This window comes from Solenopsis invicta, chromosome 16 (assembly GCF_016802725.1).
Source record: "Solenopsis invicta isolate M01_SB chromosome 16, UNIL_Sinv_3.0, whole genome shotgun sequence".
Lineage (NCBI taxonomy): Eukaryota > Metazoa > Arthropoda > Insecta > Hymenoptera > Formicidae > Solenopsis > Solenopsis invicta.
This window is the reverse complement of record NC_052679.1, coordinates 15,271,527-15,291,955: the sequence shown is the minus strand read 5'-3', so window position 1 is coordinate 15,291,955 and position 20,429 is coordinate 15,271,527. Positions and strand designations below refer to the sequence as shown.

The 20,429-nt window shown below is 39.2% G+C and overlaps 1 protein-coding gene and 1 long non-coding RNA gene across 2 annotated transcripts in view; one reads left to right on the top strand and one right to left on the bottom strand.

Moving 5' to 3' along the window:
- LOC105199306 overlaps positions 1–20,429 on the top strand; it is a 203,027-nt gene that overhangs the window by 154,381 nt on the left and 28,217 nt on the right. The window lies entirely within an intron of this gene.
- The window catches only part of LOC105199305 (homeotic protein empty spiracles), a 41,787-nt gene that overhangs the window by 13,357 nt on the left and 8,001 nt on the right, over positions 1–20,429 (bottom strand). Inside the window, exon 2 of the mRNA XM_011166326.3 lies at positions 9,807–9,979. Within this exon, the coding sequence (XP_011164628.1) occupies positions 9,807–9,979 (173 nt within the window). The remainder of the gene's footprint in view (positions 1–9,806; positions 9,980–20,429) is intronic.

The window sequence follows — 20,429 nt, the reverse complement described above, 5'->3', positions numbered from 1 at the left end:
TGTCGCTCGATGGGCACTTTCTTTTGGAATCATTCGCGGAAGGTGGTTCTCTGATGGTCAACTGTGCGTTTGCGTATCGTTGCGCGATAAACCACTTGTAATGCCGCGCACGCGAATTTTACAGCGGACAGCGCGCGTCTCGACGAGGACTCATTTGCCTATAACGCAAGATTGATAATAACAACGCATTCTTAGATCGCGTCGGGATAAGATCGTTCGAGCCATAAATTCGTTCTGAGGACATATTTACGAGTCCGCGAGTGTGCGCGATTGAAAATCACGCTCTCGACGAAGCGAGGAGAGAGAAAGAGAGAGAGAGAGGGGGGACCGTGTGCTGTTGGTTTCTACCATCTTCATCGAGCGATCGGTAATCGTGCGGAAAATCGGATGGGAAAAAGGAAAAAGAAAGAGGAGGAGGAAACCGACGTCTCGAATTTGTGTTTCCTATAACGTGCTGCTTTATTTGCGTTATACGGTTTGCGCTAAAAGGATTGTTAACGGGACACGTAGCAATCGCGCCCACCAACACGCGGACGTCGATGCAAATTACTCCGGCAGTATACAGCGCGGCATGCTAATAACTCTGAGTATCACTGGGCATTTGCGTCGCGGAAATATACGGCGCTATTTATTTTCCCCGGCGGCTCTGTTCGACCGACGAGTCAACAGGGTACCAAAGATACTTGTTCTACTCCACTTTGTCCTCCCCACCTTTCCGCCTTGACAGCAAAAATGTTATATACTACTTTGTTAGTGATAAAGATTCCCCCTTGAGACGAGAATTGAAAAACATCAACGTCAACGCATTTCGATTTTGCGTTACTAGTCGCAGCTAATATGAAGGTCTTAAAGAGGATAAATGACAGCAAATAATAACTTCGTTTCTTTCATATTTTTCGTCTTTCGTCGAAACAAAAATTCAGCGGGGTGAATAAAATTGCGCGTTATTTTCAAATCGCTCTATTACGGAAATCGTTATTCCGAATAGGACACGTGTTCATTTTTTTCATCTTCAGTATTATTGCTTTCCTACATTGTTGATCTTTCCTGAATTTCCTTATTGAATCATCCTGTATATTATACAAAAATATTATACTTGGAAAGTCAAGCTCCAACAGCTCGGCTGAGCAAACAAAACTTCGTTAAAGAGCGTATTTCCGTTTTTACGATACGAGCGAAGAATACCTCGGGATCTCCATGACATGGAAAAAAAAAAAAAAGGAATGCTCACACTCTTACTCGGTAATTAATTATTGGCTTGCTTAGAAAGCACAAAATTTACTATTGAAAAAACTTGCCCCTTGATCATCGACTCATTGTTCATCGACGACTTTTCGTCAAGATACTTTTCGAAGAAGCGTTCCTCCCCGTTCTCTGGACGCGTTGATAAGGAGCAATTAAAGGCATGATTTACAGGCTTGACTCGCCGGCTACGACGATTATTTTGTAAACGACGAACGACCGTGCCGCGACACTGTCTGATTTATCGTTGACCTTCTTTCCGCGCCACATGTCCAATGCGTCGTTAATTATCGCCGTTAATAATACCCTCCGCGCCCACAGAGCGAGTAACGATGGTGTAACGATCCTTTCCAGGAGGACACTTACGCGCGTTCTCGCAGAAAAATACGACGGCGTTTCGCGTGTGCGCGAACGTTAGTGACGTTTATTTATCGACGGCTCAAGCGCACACGTGGATTTCCCGTCCAAACAATGCCGTTGAAAGTAACGAGGTGTACGCGATATTCTCGATGGATGTTGCGGCGAGCAAGGTAAACTTTCGTATAAATTACTTAAGAAAATATCGTGTAACGTAACGGCGTGACGATGTGTGTAAGCGCAGCGATAACAGGAAGGTGTACATCGCTATTAATCTATATCTCGCTATTGATTGTCGCAGATGAACTCCTCGATTTGACGTCATTAATCATCGAACGCCCCGTCGATCGTTCCTGAAGATAATTAATTTGGATTATGGATGTCGTTCAATTACGATTGACAATAAGGCGCCGTTGAAACGTGAATTTTCGAGCGGGGAGGGTGTACCGATGTAATTAATATAATACGCCAGTTAGCTGCGCGAGTATGAACGATCGTTAGCTGAATCGACGGGAGGTCGATGAGTTGATTGGCGTCAATTTTCCGCGATAGCGCAATCGTCCATGTAAGTATGGTTCTTGCACGCAGCCGATACTCTAATGCAGCCGCTCATTAAGCGCGAGAGCGTGTGTGAAAGAAAATGAGTCAAGCGAATGCCTCGATCGCAATTCTCGTTGCGGTAATGCAGTTATTCCTTTTGCACTCGAGTACGTTTACACGCGTCTCTCGAAATTCCGCTTTCGGAGGGATTAAAATGGAATAACGTCGCAGTGACTTTACGACGAAACGGAAAAAAACAAAAGATTAAAAGATGAAAGTCACCAAAATGATTAAGGAACGCCGCGCCGCGCGCCGTCAAATTCTGATAAACATTTCCACTGACAAAAATATCCCTGACAAAGACAATCGTCGAGAAAAATTGTCGAGCTAATAGCGAGATTAATGATCCGGATGATTCTTAAATAGAGTCCGAGTTTCTTTTCGCCGTACGCATACCGATGGGGCAATCGCGATAATTAATCACCGTTTCATCGGCGAGGGATGATAAATCCGCGGAGAGTCGATTCCGACGATAGGCCGCGCGCATGATTAACGCCAGCGTCGCCGTAATAACGGCGTCGCCATAATCGACGATAAATTAATAGCGAGTCATCGACGGGTCCCACGAAAAATACGACGTGCTTTCCCTAATAAATTCTCGCGGATGATAATTAACGTCACGCACGGACATCATTGTAAATACGGAGAAAGCCGATATCGGCGAGAATATTACGCCGCGATAATTGCGCTTGTTAATAAACAAAATGTGTCGTTTAATTCTTACGAGAAAAAGATGGGGAGAACGAGTTTTCTCGCGCGCGGATGAAAAGAAAGATAAAGCGCAAATTGAAGGGGGTCTCGCGCGATACGTTGCCGCGAGATATCATTATAAACTTCAGGAGGATGTTGAGATAAGAAAATGTTCCACGTTTTCCAATTGGAAAACAAAAGTAGAAAAAAAATTGCACGTGCATTATGCATCCGCTCGACAATGTTCATGTTCGACGATCTTCAATTTGCATTCTTTGTTCTGCTCGATATCCCTTTTCTCTGCCTTCGATAGTGCAACGCAATTACGCTCGCTGCACGCCGCTTAACTGCTAATTGCGCTGCGCAAAACGCGCTCACGTGGCTGTAAAAGCGCGCCCTCCTCCCTCCTCCCTCCGTCGTTTGCGTAATGCACCTAATTCAGCAGTACCGATCGCCGGCGATTTATCCCGGCCGCTTGTTGAAAAGAGCTACTTACATTCACATTATGTAATATATACTTTATATTATACAAATATATAATATCAATATTTTGTATACATGTATATTGGAGGGAAAATTTCGTTCTTAGAATTTATTGTCAAAATTATGAAACAACGTGGACTTTAAAGAATTTTAGTATAATTTTAATAAAATGATAGTAAATTTCACTCAATGTTACTCACGTTTACTATTTTGACTTGAAAACAAATTTTATGAGAAAATTCTCTTTACGCAGAATACATGACATTTTATATTTTACATACAGAATGTAATATATAAAGATATACATTGCATTCTATATGAAATACGAAAATATAATATAGCATATATAGTATAAAGTAAAATATTTTTTGATATGCCGTTGAATTTCGGTATTTTCCTCTGACGTTTAATTCAGGCCCCCATTGATCGGTCCCCATTCGCCTCGTTTCGAGTGGTCCCCTGGGCGACTGCAGTTATGCAAATCGAGATGATACACCATTAGCGGTATCCCTCCAGCGCGTCCTTCTCCGCGGAAGCCAATCAGCGTCGCGAGAGGCGCGTAATTAGCAGTTACATTATATCCTTCGGCTTTCGTGCGTACGCGCGTACACATATGCACGCACACGCGCTCTTTCTCTCTCGGGTCAGCGAGGAGTCGGGAGGAGCGCGTGCATATACGTACAAGTGCGCAACACGCGCACTCGCACGCCGGTTGTTCTCGCGCTTGTTAAGATTCATAAGGCGAACGCGCGTTACACGCGACCCGGTGGCCCTCATTAGAGCTCTAATTGCGTGCGATTATCCCGGCAATTACCCGGCGAATATATTACGAGTCGCCGAATCGCGATCACGCCGGCGTCGGGCGTCGTCGCGCAGCGTCGCGTTTCGCAGTTTCGCTCTCGTGCTCGAGGGCATATCCACTCGGCTCGGCCGTGGTTGCTAATCTGCAGCCGCGCTCAGCGTCGTGCACAGAAGCGTGCGTTCGCTCGTTAATTGCAACGATCGGATTTTTTTCATTTAATTAATAGAAAAAAAAAAACAGTCCAAGTTATTCGATCGTCCTCGCGTTTGCCTCTGATCGGCAAAAGCAAGAGTACCGAATGCTCTTGATCTGAAGCTTCCTGATCTTCGAATTTTTGCACTATCGCGATAGATAAGAGGCCGCAAATGGATTCACGCCTTGGGTATTTTAAACACCTTAATTCGCCGTTGCTGCCGTTCGTGCCGTTTCGATGTGTAGGCAGCTTAACACGCGCCGACACGGCGCGCGTGTAACGTGCAGCGCGCGAAAACTTTGTTGGGCGATAATCCGCGGGGCCCCGGAGTCACGCGAAGAGACCTCGTCGGAATTCCACACGTGGATATTCGCGCCTTATTAACGACGTGCCGTCGTCGCGCGGGACGACGCGATCCACGAGGGCAGCACGTAATAAAGTACAGTTAACAGTCTCCCGGGCCCGGCGTGTTCCACGAGATGTCTCGGAGCGAATCTCACCACGGGTTGACGTGGGAGAGAGAGAAATGTGTAGCGGCGGAGAGAGAGAGAAAGAGAGAGAGAGAAAGAAAGAAAGATTGTCGAACCAGAGGCGTGCGCGTTTGCCTAGAAGCGTGGAATTCCATCGACCGGCGCTCACGCCTTGTTAACGTGACGCCCACAGCGGAGTAAACGGTCCGCTGGCAGAAAAAAGCCGCAACTACTTATCCTTGTGATCATACCTTCTCATGCGAAACGTTATTTAACGACAAAGTCGACGGCACCAATGGCGCTATTATTTATTCTTTATATACTTGGCATTATTACTTATTAACCATGAGCGTTTCCTCGAACGCCGATGTTTTAACGACAAAGTTGAAGAATTCTATATAATCATTCATCCACGTGCGTGATCGCATAATTATTGAGGTAAACACGCATAGAAAAATGCACAGTACGTGTTAATATGTGTATACACGAAAAAAAAATTGGTATCGCATCAACAATCATATTTTCATATATAAGTAAAAGTGTTAAATTTTCTTGAAAGAATTTGATAATCTTAAACAGACCTAATTTGTTTAGGGTAACTGCGGTATACACGTCGCTCCGATCAAAAATTTAATTTATCAAGCATTATTTATTGTATACTGCCAAAAGATTGAGAAATATGAAATATTTATTTTCTTATTTGAAAAAAAAAACTTGAAAAATCCTCGCTTTTTATCGTATATAAAAAATTATGGGATTTATGGCCACTCATGAATGGGACAATCAAATTGGACAAAAAGTACAAGAGCTAACCACGTGTATTTTCATGTAATTTATTCTTTATCTTTATCTCTCTACACTTATGTATCGTAAAATAATTAATAAACATTTTATACTTCTTACAGAGAGAGTAATCATTTTACATAAATTGTAATACATCGTTGCACCACTCGTAACATTGTCAAATTTATTCAATGGTTTTGTTAATATTAAGAATAAGAAAACAAAAATTACAACACAATGCTAATATAATATAAAAATATATAACAGAGTTACAAGAAAGTTATCTCGACTCCTGTTTCTTTTGCGGCGTAAATACCGCAGTTACTCTATGTAATGAAACAAAATTTTTCATGTGAGAAACAAATTTCTTCATGTAATCAAGTTACGTCTGTTTAAGATAATCAAAGTTTTTCAGAATTTTATATTTTTTGCTTGTGTATGAGAATATATGAGTGTTGATTTAAAAATAATTTTTTTTTCTATAGAAAGATGAATGTTTACGTTAAATTGGTAAGACAGACGTGATTATGCAATGAGTTAACCTCTTTTTTTTTTAAGGGAAACAAAAGTACGACAGCAGTCGAATACATTTTCCATGTAGTTCGGCTTATCTTATTCATGATGCAAAAGACGATTTGCATTACCAAGTGGCTATGACTTTTCGATACGATAGCGGCTGTGTCATTTATCTATACACCTTCTCTACATTGTACTTGCTTTTCTTCGAATATTTGAATAATATTGATCTTAACTATGGACAGTTAAGAACGTTTTATTAAAGTTTATCATCTAGAGAATGTATCTTCAATAATCTTAGTATAGAATATACTCTGCAAATAAAAACAAAACGTTCATTTTTAATGTATAAATACGACTTCAATGAAAACAAAAAGAAATTTTATACGATTATATTTATATACTCTGCTTTGTTTCTAATTATAGGGTGTTGTATATTAAATGTTATATATAAAATTACAAGATAAATTCGTAAAACTTTGCAACGCAGCTATGCATATTCTTAATGCGGTAAAAGGGGGGGGGGGGAATAAATTTTAGAAAATTTCCACCGTAACTCTGCCTGCTCGTCGCTCGAATTTCCCGACGCTAACAAAACGCACGAGAGTACATGCGAGAAAAGAAATGTCATCTAACATGTGTGTGTTTGTACGGCTGTATATTTTCTCCGCGAAATAGTCGCTCTTCCAAGGAAGAGAATGAGGTGGAGAAGGACGATGCGCAGGAAAGGACGAAGAGAAGAACGCGAGGCAGAAGCTTGTTTGGATCATCCCGGCGGTGGCGGTCCAAGATGGCGTCCACGCTCGGTGGTTTCCTGTTTTCTCTTTCTCTCTGTCTCCTTCTCTCGGCTTAATTCCTGATACTGTCAGCGCCGACCCTTACCATCTTGCCCTTTTTTGGTACGCGTTACGCCCATGGAATACGTAACGCGGCGGGTGATATACGCACGTAGAACGCATCTGGATCGCGCCATGCCCGCCCGATTCTACGTTCACCTTCGCCTGTACGCGTGCGTGAGTGCGTATGTATTGTACGTAGATGGGTGCGTGAGTGCGTGCACGTAACGGTATCGAGCACCACCGAAAGACACACGGGCACCCCTCGGTCATGGATTAGCATATCAATCCCCTCGTTATACGACCCCGTCGGTCGCTCTCGCGTTCGTACTCTTTCCTCCGCCCTCCTCCTCTCTCTCTCTCTCTCTCTCTCTCTCTCTCTCTCTCTCTCGATCTGTGCCATTAACATTTCGCGCGAATACATAACCATTGTTACCTACAATCGCGGGCTGCATTTGATATCCCGTACTATAGGTAGTTGTAGATTTTTTAATTCGCGTCTTAACATGCGAATTTTAGTCAACTGAAAATTTCGGATTGACTTCGTGTCCGCCGCAGCTCCGAGCTCTCTTCGACGCGACGTATGGATTCTAATTGTAGACTGTAGATAAATGAAGACTAAGCTGAATATTTAAGAGAGTGGAAAGCGATTCTATAGCGACGTTAACGAGAGATTAATGTAAGTCTTACGTCCGACGATAATAAATATCAATACCGCTAATAAATATCGTCGACGGATTGCATTAATCTATTGCATCTCGTTATTACTGCCGTATTATACTACTACTGCATTAATGTTGAAATACGATATTAGCTGACATATACGTTAATAGATAATGTAGTTTTTGCGTATAAACCTCGCGGACAAGATAGTTGATTATTATAGTTGATGATCTTTAATGTGCTTGAGGTTAAAACGTCGAAAGTGATACCCAAAGAAATAGGCCACGATCTATTGAAGACTTTGTGTTTTTCATATCTAGTTGAAATGATAGAATTTAAGAACTTGGCTAAATACAGATTTAAAAATAATTCTGTTGGATTATCAAAATAATTGTGAGGGACGTTTAAGCATTATGAGCAATGTTGCGAAAAATTTTGACGTTCCAATTATCAGCTTGAGCGTTCTACATAATTATTTGTCTATGGATGGTCTAACGAAAATTATTTTTTCATCTATGTTTAGATAAATTTTTAAACACTTCAGCAAAACCGGTATTTCCATGTATACATTATGTACAAAATGTTGCAGACATATGTTAGAAAATGATACGATAAATGCAAGGCATCTACCTAAACGAGTATTTTTATGAAGCAAGTCCGGCCGGATACCGTTATGGAATTACAAGTAGATAAGAGTTTGTTATTCTTTCTAACTGACCAGTTATAACAGATGTGCAGAGTTAGCATCACATTGTTCAACACAAAACTGCCATTGTTACAGCAAGAATCGTTGTGTTTTTCAAGGAACCTTTTTACCATGAATTACCGTTATATGCAACCATATCCGGGATATGGATAATTGCAGCTGATCCATTCGTAGCGAAAGAATCTCTTTCTGTTCGACACATGCTTCATACATGATCTTTAAATGACTGTTAAATAAGTCTGAAGAACTTAAACCTTGAACGTTATAGTAATAGGCCTACGGCGTTCAATTTCTTCAAAAACAATAGCAAAAATCTTTAATGGCTTTTCCATAACGATATGTTCCATAATGATATGTTGGTCCATAACGACTGAATACGGTTTGCGTAATAAAAAAAATATTTGTTCGAGTACCCTGCATCTATCCTCTTATTTTATAACATTTGATTTGAAATCTTGTATACCCAGAGTTTGGAGAATACGTATATTTTTATATTAATATCTACATGTAAATTAACGGGATGCAATTCAAATTCGCGAATCAAATTTATAAATCTTTATTTCAAACAACAAAATATATTTGAGATCTAAGATCTTAAAGCTTAAAGTTAATTATACATTATATTTAGCCGTCAATGGTCACACGTGACTATCTAAACATAATATAATTGGCCTGTTGAACTTTTATATCTAAAAAAAAACTATAGTTTAAAATAAAAATTTACAAATAACACTTTTTACTCGATTTTTCGAGAATTTTTCTGCTATAGTATAATATTTTGATTTGCGAATTTCGATATAATCTGCATATAAGAAAATGTATGTAAGAAAAAATGTATTTTCTTCTTGCGTGCTTCGTCTGTAAAGTGTCAGGAGTATTATATTACCATGATGGTAATATCTTTTTTACGAATCAAGAGTATATTACGCGCGAGCAAAGTGCAAATGAGACGATTATTACTGACTGCGAAACGAGCAGAGAAAACAATGAGGATCGCCGCGTCACGCGAATACATCTTCGAGCGAGACTGCGATTCTTCTCACGGCGCGATCCTTGTAAGAAATATCAATCTTGCTTAACGCGCCAGGAGAATGCTAATGTCAAGTCGCCACTGACATTGCTTTATTAATTCTGTATACCATTTGCATCGTGTACCACTCACGGCAACTAGAAAACGCTGGATCAGATAATCTAATTATCATTCTCAATCAAATTTATCAACTGCAATTCTAAATCTTATTAAATATTTAATGATATTAACAAGGTATTACTTGGAATCTTTACATCACGCGATTCCTAATAATAATAATCATTATATAATTGACTTATTAAAAATATGAATAGAAGCAATTCCGATTGTGTTATGAATTTTTATGTTTTACTGAAAGTTACCTAAGATCATTCGGTTTGATCTAGATTGACCTGTGACGAGATCGATGTTTGCATTGAGCTATTCTATGCTTACCTGCGTTTCGGTCAATGATAACGCCTGCGCCAACTGTTTTCTTTCCGCTCCGACCACGTAGTGATTTTTCTCGAAAGCGTGTTCCAGCTTGAGCAGTTGGCTCGGACTGAAGGCTGTCCTTATTCTCTTCGGTTTCCTGAAGGGTTGAAGTAAGAAGCCGGGTATGTCGGGACCTGAGACGAGCAATTTCAATACAATTTAAAATTTGAGATGGAAAATTTTAATTTTTTTTTCTTACAAATTATTTAGATGTAATCTAGGAGTTTAATAAGACTTAATTATTATTGTGGTAGTGTTTTCGCTGAAATTTGCATAGATAAAGAGACAAAAATATAATAAAAAAAGGAAAAGGCAAAAAAGAAGGCGGAGATTATACCGCGGAGTTAATGAGTTATCATTAAGTAGGAAGGTAAATGTTGAATCTAAATAATGAATCAGCGATATGAATCAACGTTGGTAAGAACGCGTAATTCACCGCCGACAAATTAAAATGGTAATTTAATTACACGAGAAGCCGCCCGCATAAAGTTGGACGATTCAAACGCGGTTAGTCGGTTAGCCTGAGCGAATAGGGGAACAGAAGCCGCGCGATTTATTAAGGATTAATTAATTGTTAAACGCCACAACGTCATCCGGCTAGTGTCCGTGTGCGCCTCATAGAGTCTCGCCTTGAAAATAAATAATCGGCACGCACGCCACGAATTCGTTCACGAACTGCGGGACCGTGCGTGCCAGTGGGAGAAAGAGAAACACCTACTCGTGGTAGTGACGGCGGAGAGTAGGTGCACACAGAGCCAGGAACTCGGGGCCAGGTAATTGAGTATTCTACCACGAAAGAGCCATGTCGATCGGCCGATAGCCACGTCTGCCGGAAGTCACCCGAGATGCTTTAGCGGAAAGCTCGGGACGATAAATCGCCACGTCGCCCGTACGGTTTCCCTCCGGCGCGTGACTATACTTCGCGACTGTGTGTTATACGGAGTGTTAATCCGATTCCCAGCAATCACTCTTTGAAATCGTTGCAGAGGTATATCGCGGGGATACGAAATCGAACTGCTAGAAAGTCCGCTGAAATCGATGAAAGTCTCTGACGAGAGGCGTTCGCGTTCGCACATTTCAAAAGAATCCGATGTACGTACACGGGAAAGAATGGTTTTGCTTAGGTATCGAGAAATTTCTAAATTTAAAGATAATTTTGTTAAACGTTAATTAAAATGATTATACAGGATGCTCAAACTGGTTGCTAAAATGACAACGTTCTTTGCTCGTGGTGCTTAACCCTAAAGTATCGTGAATGAATTTTCCAAGTGCTAATTCAAGTTTAGTAATTTTTGTAATTAAAATTTTGATTGCTTAAAATAACATTTAATAAGATTTTTACACTGAAATAGTATTAGTTTAGTTGTTTTATTACTTTGCAATTTATATACGGCAGAAAAAAAGTTATAAAAATAATTCTTAAAAGTATAAAAAAAATTCTTAATTTTGTAGGTTTTACCCAGAATAGCATTAACAGAAAAAAAATATAAGTAACACTGTAAAGTTAAATGTCTCTCATAATTATTTCGATCCAGATTTTAGTTTGACAAAATAATTTTTAAATTTGTATGTAACTAAATTTTGAGATGCTTTAATAAACTGTTCTTTTTGCATATGTGTGTGTGTGTGTGTGTGTGTCTGTGTGTGATTACTCATAATAATTTTACGCGATGTCGTATACGCGCGACTCCGGAAAAAGTCCTCGTGTAATAGTAAATAAACGTAACAAAATTCCGAACTTCTCTCTATCCTTTCCCCGTGACGATCTCCGACATCAATTAGCATTTGCATGCGCCTTCCGTGTTATTATTCATTGCGGTTTCTAAATTACAGCGTCAGCGCGCAAAGTGATCTAAATAAGTCACGCGCAGTAGGTTACAGCTAGTAACCGGTATAACATACACGCGACCAGCCGCAACGGTGAATCGTATCGTTTGCATTGCGAAAAATTTATCCGTTAGGATCTTCGCGGCTGAAACTGACAAGTTAATAGCTGGATAGTGCGGCGACTGCTATATCCTCTAGCCATCTGTACGTTTCCCATATTTTTTTGCCAGCCGGCGGATTCTCAATTGCGGCATTAGAGCTGACAAAGTGATCGAGAAGTAGGTTAAACGCATCGACCGGTAGTATCGCAATCGACCGACGAATCATTACATTTAATGCTGTCGATGCTCTCCGAGTACCTGCGATTTTAGCTAATGAATGACTAGCTTGATATCCGGATAGAGATTCACACCGACAGCATTAATTTCATTTACATCTTATTGCGAAAGAAATTCGCCGTATATAATTTTCGTGGATAATTTTACAGATCCATCATTCTAGGTGGCCTTCCGTCAGGATGGCATACAAGTCGCGTTTTTTTTAATTTTATTTTAAAAAAAGCAAGACTTGCGCGAGAAGGAGATGATTAAATTCCATTTGAATCATCCATTTTATTTATCGCGTTTTTTCTTCTTGATTGGTTAAAAGAGAGAGACATGAAAATTTTCAACAGAATTAATTGAATGGCATGTCTCTTCGAGTATAATATGACTTTATATCATTGTTTTGCTCAACAGCTCATTTCTCGCTGTCACTCATCGGAATCGGAGAAGAATCGCGAAGCGAACGTCTTAATGAACACGTCGCGTACACGGGCGTGTGCTGCTTAAATAGGACGCGCTTCCATGTGTGAGCGCATTCTTGCGAATCGCGCGGCGAAGCTTGATCCTTGATGCTTCGGATTAGAGCGCCTCGCGTGCGAATAGACGCGTTAATCAGCGCTATTCCGAGGTGACGATAACATAGTCGCTTCCATCTAATCCGGCGTAATCCACACAAATCCTGGCAAACGAACTTGAAGAAATGCACTGTCACAAGTGCTTATTCTTTTCATTTATAGACTAATATTCAGATGATGTACGGATATTTCTGTAATATTTCTATAATAGTCGTATTTATAAACTAGTAAATAAGTAGTAACAATGTACAAGTATGTATTACACCGATAAAAAAAATAACTGCAATTATCATAATTTAAGTGTTGCTGGCATCGAAAATGATTATCATAACCATATTTTAACATTCAATTTTAGTTTGAAGCATTAAAATAAATTTTAAATATTTTTAAATTACTTTTATCTCAGTGCACTTCGTATAATTACAAAAGTTATTAATTACGCTCATTCGCAAGAAGGATAATTTCTAAAAATATATTTTAGATGCAATCTTTCCGTTAAATCTTGCATTGTAATGTATAGGGTATATTTTTGTTGTTATTTTACACAAAGGGTAAACCCAGATAAATGTAAATTACGTCGAATTACACGAGTGGGCGGTTCTCGGCAGGTATACGCGGCCGGTGCTAATTACAGCGACGGAATAAAGGATCATTAGCGGCGCGCCCGTGCGTGAAGCGATCGCTATTTATGTGGGTAATGAATAGTAATGCGATGACTCTTACAGCAACTGTGCTCGGCCGCGATTTTGAATGCGCGACATATGTTGCATACCGCGACTATGGTCCACTACCATGAGGTAACAATCGCGTTTCACCAATAATTAATCAGCCAGCAGGACGGTTTGAATTGCGCTTAACAACGCGACAAAAGTGCGCAAACTGTGCGCAAATATGATAAATAATTACTCGCCCTTTTGTAACTCGCGATCGATAGCGAACAGAAAGATGTGTAACGAATTATTATCCGCGCAGGGAACAATTGCAGTCGCGTTTTAGTCACTTGCAATTTAATTGCAATTAAATTCCATATTATGTACGCAATTCAATTTCCAATATTTCCAATTTTCGACTCTCTTAGGTTCGTTAAACGAGCTAAAGTAAAAAGATTACGATCGCCGGAAGGATCTTGTAATCCGAAATGCGATCTTCACGAAGGTGGGCGATGCACGATCGATTCGCGATCCCTATCGATTCCGTGGCGGGATCGCGGACGGGCGCTTCGTCGTTAGCGGTTCCCTAGGAACTTCCTAGACATCGCCTGGAGCGACACGCTTAACTCGTCCATCGCCGTATGGCGGGGAAGCGGAGGAGAAAGAAGGAGAAGGAGAAGAAGAAGAAGAGAAGGAAAGCACGGCAACAACGAGGACGACACAGCGCGCTGGACGAAGAGGCGAGTCGGACGGCCTGTAATTACGGGAAGCTTGTGCTGCGGCTTTCGCAGCTGAGACGCCCAGAGCGACTCGAAATTACTCAAAAATAAGACCAAATGGTAAACGTATCAAATTATATCCCTCCCCATCTCTCCGCGCGGCCTGCCGGAGAGAAGCTCTTCTCCCAGCTTCTCTCTTTCTCTCCGTCATTTCTCTGTTTCTCTTTCTCTCTTTCTCTCCCTGTCTCCAGTACCGCATTTCACCGATAAAAACCGCTCCCGCGCGCTTCTCGGCGCATCGCACTAATGCGTTTTTAATTGTCGCTAAGCGTGCGACGAGACGTCGACGTTCGCGCAAGAAAGTAACGACGCGACGGACGGCGCGGCGCGGCGTGCCGTGAAACAGGTGAAAATGCAAATAAGGGAAGGTGGATGCGCCGGCGTTTGGTGAGCTTGAGTTAATATATCCTGCGAGAAAACGAGCCTGGACTTCCGAAGGATGCAGCGCTCTTTCTTCATTATTAAAAGGCACAAGGGCTGCGATATTAAATTTGAAAAAAAGGCTGCAGACACAGAGTGAAATAGTGTCAAGAACCGTCAAATATCATCCTCTCGTTCCGAAACCCTAAATCTCTCTTCCTTATCGGAAGTCAAAGGTCCATAAATCGCCACGGAATTACGGCGTGATAGCACGGCACTTTACTGATTGTCCGACTTTATTATTTCTCGCGGCTACCGTAATTTCAGAGTGGCGACCGTCGAACTTTTTCACGAGGTAATTTCATCACGTATCTGAAATAATTAACCGTGACGCTATTAATTATTCGAAACCGATCTATTTAATTCCGTTTGCCCTCGGATAATTTCGAACCGGCAACCGACCGTAAATATAGCGAGTCAAGGATTGCGCGGAATGAGGAGTTAATCTCATAACGGGAGGTTAATTGGAAGTTGGGCCAATAGAGTTTAGTTCAAGGTGCAGATAAACCTTGTATCCTCTAGTCGCGATAAAATTCTTCGCCTGACGCATCTTTACGAAGAGATCTTCACAAGCATTAAACTTACATAAATAAAAACTTATATAAATAGCATTGCGCAATTAATGTGTACATAATTACGATGGCAGGTATGTGTGAAATAATTCTCACGTCTCGTGCCATCTAATATCCTTATGCAAAAGTGATTAATCGCTAAAGACCGCGACATGATAAAAGTCTTCAACTTCATCACGTCTACTTCCGACCATTAGGTAATATCCATTAATTAAGTGTTATATAATAGTTACGACAATGTGCCGCTTCAAGTATCCTCGTTACATTATTCTGTAAGGTAACGGCAGGCGCGCCGAAGAATCCTGCATAAGTTAATAAAACATTCGACTCGCGCGGTAATTACGAAACAACACCTTCCGGTCGCCGAAACGGAGCTTTAGGTTTAATGATTTTTAACGGCCCGCGATCGATCGAACGGGCGCGGCAGCGGCGACGCGGTCCTTTGATTTCGCTACCGGTAATTTGCGAGCGGAATAGAAATGACGCGAGGAAATCCCATTTCCCCCACGACAAAAGGGGTGATTGGCACGTCGTAGCCGTAAAGTCCGCCTAGGTGCAAGCGCGACCGCGACAGGTTTTACGAGAGCGACTATTTAAAGCATAATCGAATTCGCTAATGGCGATTATTAGCGCCAACGCTTTGCACGTGCGCTAGTTTTGCATCGAGTCGACAAGCCTCGAGATTTCGACGTTACAGAACGAGATAAAATCCGTAAAATTCTACGTTTATAATTCAAGAAAAGATTAAAAATTCTATGTTGTAAAATATATGTATATAAAAAAAAATTATTATCTGCAAAACTGATTTCATATCATTTGTATATTTATGTTAGAAAAAAAAATTATCATTAAATTAAAACTAATACACTCTATTTAATAATTATTATTTTATGTATAAGCAGGATAAAATCTTTGATGATAATCTAAAATTTCAGCAAAATATAATTTTATTTTAATATCATAATTATTTAAAGAGTACAATATAATTAATTTGATAACAATATGTAAAAAATTTTAATTCTTGGTTTATGATATTATTTCCTATTTGATATTTTTTCTGTCAACTGATAAAAATTATTATTGAGTAACGAAGAATAAATTGTTTTTGTTGAAATTACTTAAAATTTCTTTACGCAAGCAAGTTACTTGTGTGTTTAGCTCTTTATAATCTTATTTCAATATTAAAACATTTCGAGCAAATAAAGATATGCTCAAAACAAGAATTTCCGTTTTTTTCTGTGTGTGACAACGGGTACGTTTTATTCTTATACGTTATTTTGCACAATGATAAAGATATTTGACCATTTCGGCACGGTTACCTTTAATAAAGATACTCATGACACAGCTATTACACGCTGAAATCGTAAATAACCCCCGACCGTTTTGCACCTTTGCACGCCATTTTCGCAATCGCCGTAGTAGCGTAAAAAAAAAGGACGATAATCACCGAAATATTTACATACGCGTTACGTAGTAACAGCCCGTGTCACGCGCAGCTCCATATTCACGAATGTTTTTCGCGAACTGTCATGTACTTGCATAAAACGCCTTACGGTTTACCGATATATCATGGACCGCGCGATTACGCAGATATCGGCGCGATAATGTGAACAACAACCTGCTCTCTAACCCGTACCGTAAAGCGTGTAGGCGCTACTATTTGAAATGTAAATAGCGTCCATAACTTCCTGGATATCGACGTAGCAACAAGCGTGAATTATTAAGCATCTAAAAATAATGTTATAATTTAAACGCGGTATCTTCCATCGCAAGACAACTAAGCTGCGATTATGATTAATCGTGCTATTACCAATTAAATTGCCTCACACTTTTTCTATCCTTTTTACATTATTCAACTCGGTATTGCGAGTGTTGAGGCGATTTAAGATTGTGAAATGTTTTCAATTTTCAAATCTGGATTACTGTATCGTACAAATAGAATATTAAATTATTGCAAATCGTATTTTCAAATCATTTTGATACATCTAAAAATATCTTAAGAGACATTTTTTTCTCAGATATTTTTTTGAGGCACTACAACTCAAAAATATATATTATTTTATAATTTAATAAGCTCATCAAACTGAAATTTATAGTTATTATTTTGTAATATATACAGATAATAAAATAAATTAAACGCTATAGAAAAAAATCTGTTGTTATTGGCAAAGTGTAAAAGAATTCATATATAATTTTTTTTTAATTAGTAAAAAATGCTAAAACGCTTTGGATGATTGTTTAGTAATATGGGTTTTCAAAATGATATTTATTTAAACGAGAAAGTATTTTTTATATTATTAAAATTATACTCTTTCTCATGTTAATTTCAGTTAATAAACTTCTGTCATGGAAATGATCATTTAGATTTTCTGAGCATATATCTTTGAGCATGATGTAACATGTCGAATTTCTAGTTCTTTATAATATTTATTTTTTAAGTTTGTAATTAATATGCTTATTTTGCAATACGTGCAATAAAAATGATGAGTTTTCTGCAGCTGGAATCTCTTTTTATTATGTAACACATAATGCAAAAAATATATAGTATGTAATTTATTGCATATTTATTACAAAATAATATGTATCATTTAGTTTGAGCGATTTCCCGACCATTTTGTAATTTGCAAGCACATTATATTAATAGAAAAGGAGAAAGAGATTAATAAAAAAATTAAAAACTCAAAAAATCTCAGAAAAGTAACAAGTGGTGTACATCTTATTTATTATATTTCTTTCTTTTCTCTTATCAATATAACATATACTTTTAAAGTACATTAATATCAATTATCTGTATAATATTACATAACATAACTACATCAATTATTAAGTTGTAGTTTGAATAATTTAATACACCTATAATTTTGTTCTTGTAGTCGACGATAATCCTGGTTTGAAAAGTGCGAAAGCGATACACGTTGTGGAAGAAAATTCCAAAAGAAAGTCTCTAAGTTATTGGCGTAAAATAAGATTTGGATATAATCACTGGAATAAATACTCAAGTCTGAAAGGATTAAAGCAAACAGGGATTAGAGAATTCCGCTCGACCGGCCAACCGAAAACCAGTCGGTCCCGGCGTATGCACACAATAACGATAAACGGCGTCGCGGTAAGTGAATGATTACTTGTTAATTACACGGCAGCGGAGTACATTTACGGGCGCTCGCTCCGAGTAGTTGATATCGCTCGATACCGGATATCAGCGATTTCTCGCGCGACCGGCCGGCTAGCGCGGAAAATCGCGAAAGGCGCGCGCGCTTGCCGAGCCGATTGTTGACAATGGTATCGCATTTCCGCGGTGAGAACTAACCGTTGGTTAAGGATCGTTAGCAGAAACGGTATTTATACGTCCGCGAGAAATTGCGGGATCTCGAGAGAGTCGCAGAAATCTGTTATTATTTAACGCTCAGGTATCCACTCGAGCTATCTTGTCGCTTGCATTAGCCCGCGTTCGTGATAACGTTCAATTAAGCTCGCGGAGTTGCAAATGAAAATGATCCGGCGTCGTTTCACAAACGAGTTAGAGATTTACTTCTCTTTGCGCCGCGAAATACTCCTCGCATTGCCTCCGTCGCGCAACTCCGTCTACTTTCTACAATAAAAACGCTCGATGGTATACGTCACCACACCGCCGCCAGCTGCGATAAATTTTTAGTTATTAATCATAAAAAGCGGTAAATTATGTTAATCACAATTATAGGAGGGTTCGAGCGAAATTTCCGCGTATCCACGTATCTCGGAAGAGTCAGTCCCCCAGGTATTAATTTTCATTGCGCAAAAAGTTCATTAAGCGAGATTTATATTCTTTTGTGCTGAAATAACTCGCGTTATATCGATACGCCACGAACACTGGTAGCCGCAGGGAATATGCAATCACCGTCGTCGGCCTCCGCCAATTTATTTGCGTACCCGTGCACTCTCATTGAGAGATACGCAATGCATAGGTAGCCCGATCACCTGCGCATTCATAATCGCATTCCCGCATGAAAAATCGACGACGAAGCGTCGGCGTGCATTACCATTGCGAGAATATTTAAATGCATAGCATGTCCGGTGGAATAGCTAAACTAAAAATAGCGCCGATTAGAATACTCTCGTTCCAGGCCAAAAACTAAAAGCTGCTTACATTTATATTTTATACGATTGATCGGTCAGGCGTTGCAACGCTTCGAGTGACAAAATAATCGGAGGAAAAGTGTCGCCACCGAGAATTAACCGATATGGTTATTCTATATGATGGAGGTATCCCTGCACTATTTACGACGGGGGGAGGGTTACGTTTCGAGACTTTGATCGTAAATCGAATAGCATTTATATTTCATTTATATTTACATTTATTAAAATTTATTTATTTTATTAATAAGAACGATTATAGACCTCTCTCTGGTTAGAAAATGTTAAAACAAAAGTATTTTAAAGGTTAATTCTCTCAATATAATATTTGCTATTATAAAATTAATATTTAGTTGAAACACAAATTAAGAGATTAAAAAGCAATGTTTTTTTTTTAAATATAACTTTACATTATATTTGCTATTAGAAAAGTAATATTTAATTTAGATCGCGAGTTAACAAGTGTTGAATCAGCTTTCGTTATAATCCACTAGTTCATTTTTAGTTGCTAGCATAAATCGATCATAAATCTAAAAAGTCAAAGTAGCCGCAATTAGAAGGATACCTGTGTACAATGTAATGTCAAATAAGAGTCGGAAAACATAGAAAAATTCAAGCCGTAAGACGTAAGTGGTAAAGAAATCAACAGTTTTGATTTACTATCGCTCATGTTATTGCCTTACGCTCTCGACTGTCCTATTCGTCTACTATTTAAGTTTTACTGCTTATGCATGTTTTATATGTGCTTATATATGTGCCACACGATCCTAATAGTTATATAGAAGATCCTAATAGTTATGTACCTTTCTGAGAAAAGTATAAGGTTAGAACGAAATTCACAAAAGAGAAATGGGACAATAATCGAAAAGGCGAACATTTACGTGCGTAACGAAAAAGGGATCGAAAAGAACGAGCAGCCACTATTGTCCAGCCAGAGCCGACGTCCCGTAGAGCGGTATACGAGAATAAATGGCGTTTTAATACTGATTAAGTCGTTATAATGTTGTCGATCGCTTTTCGAACACGAGGCGGAAGACCTTTCTACGTTATACGCTTGTCAGTTACGGATCATTTACGTTGAGTGTCAAAATCTGTGAAATACAATTTTTGGAAAATAGGTAAAGAAAGGAAAATGAAGGTAAGAGGAAGAAATTGTGGAACTTGAAACTTGACAAAGAGCTGATAGAATGAAGGATATTCTAAGAAAATTTTGCGATGCCAAGTGTCATCGTACAACATGAGGAAAAATACTGATTATCGATTTCATAAGCAATTTCATAAACGCTATTACATGTATTAACTTCTGTATTAGCGATGTTGCGAATGCA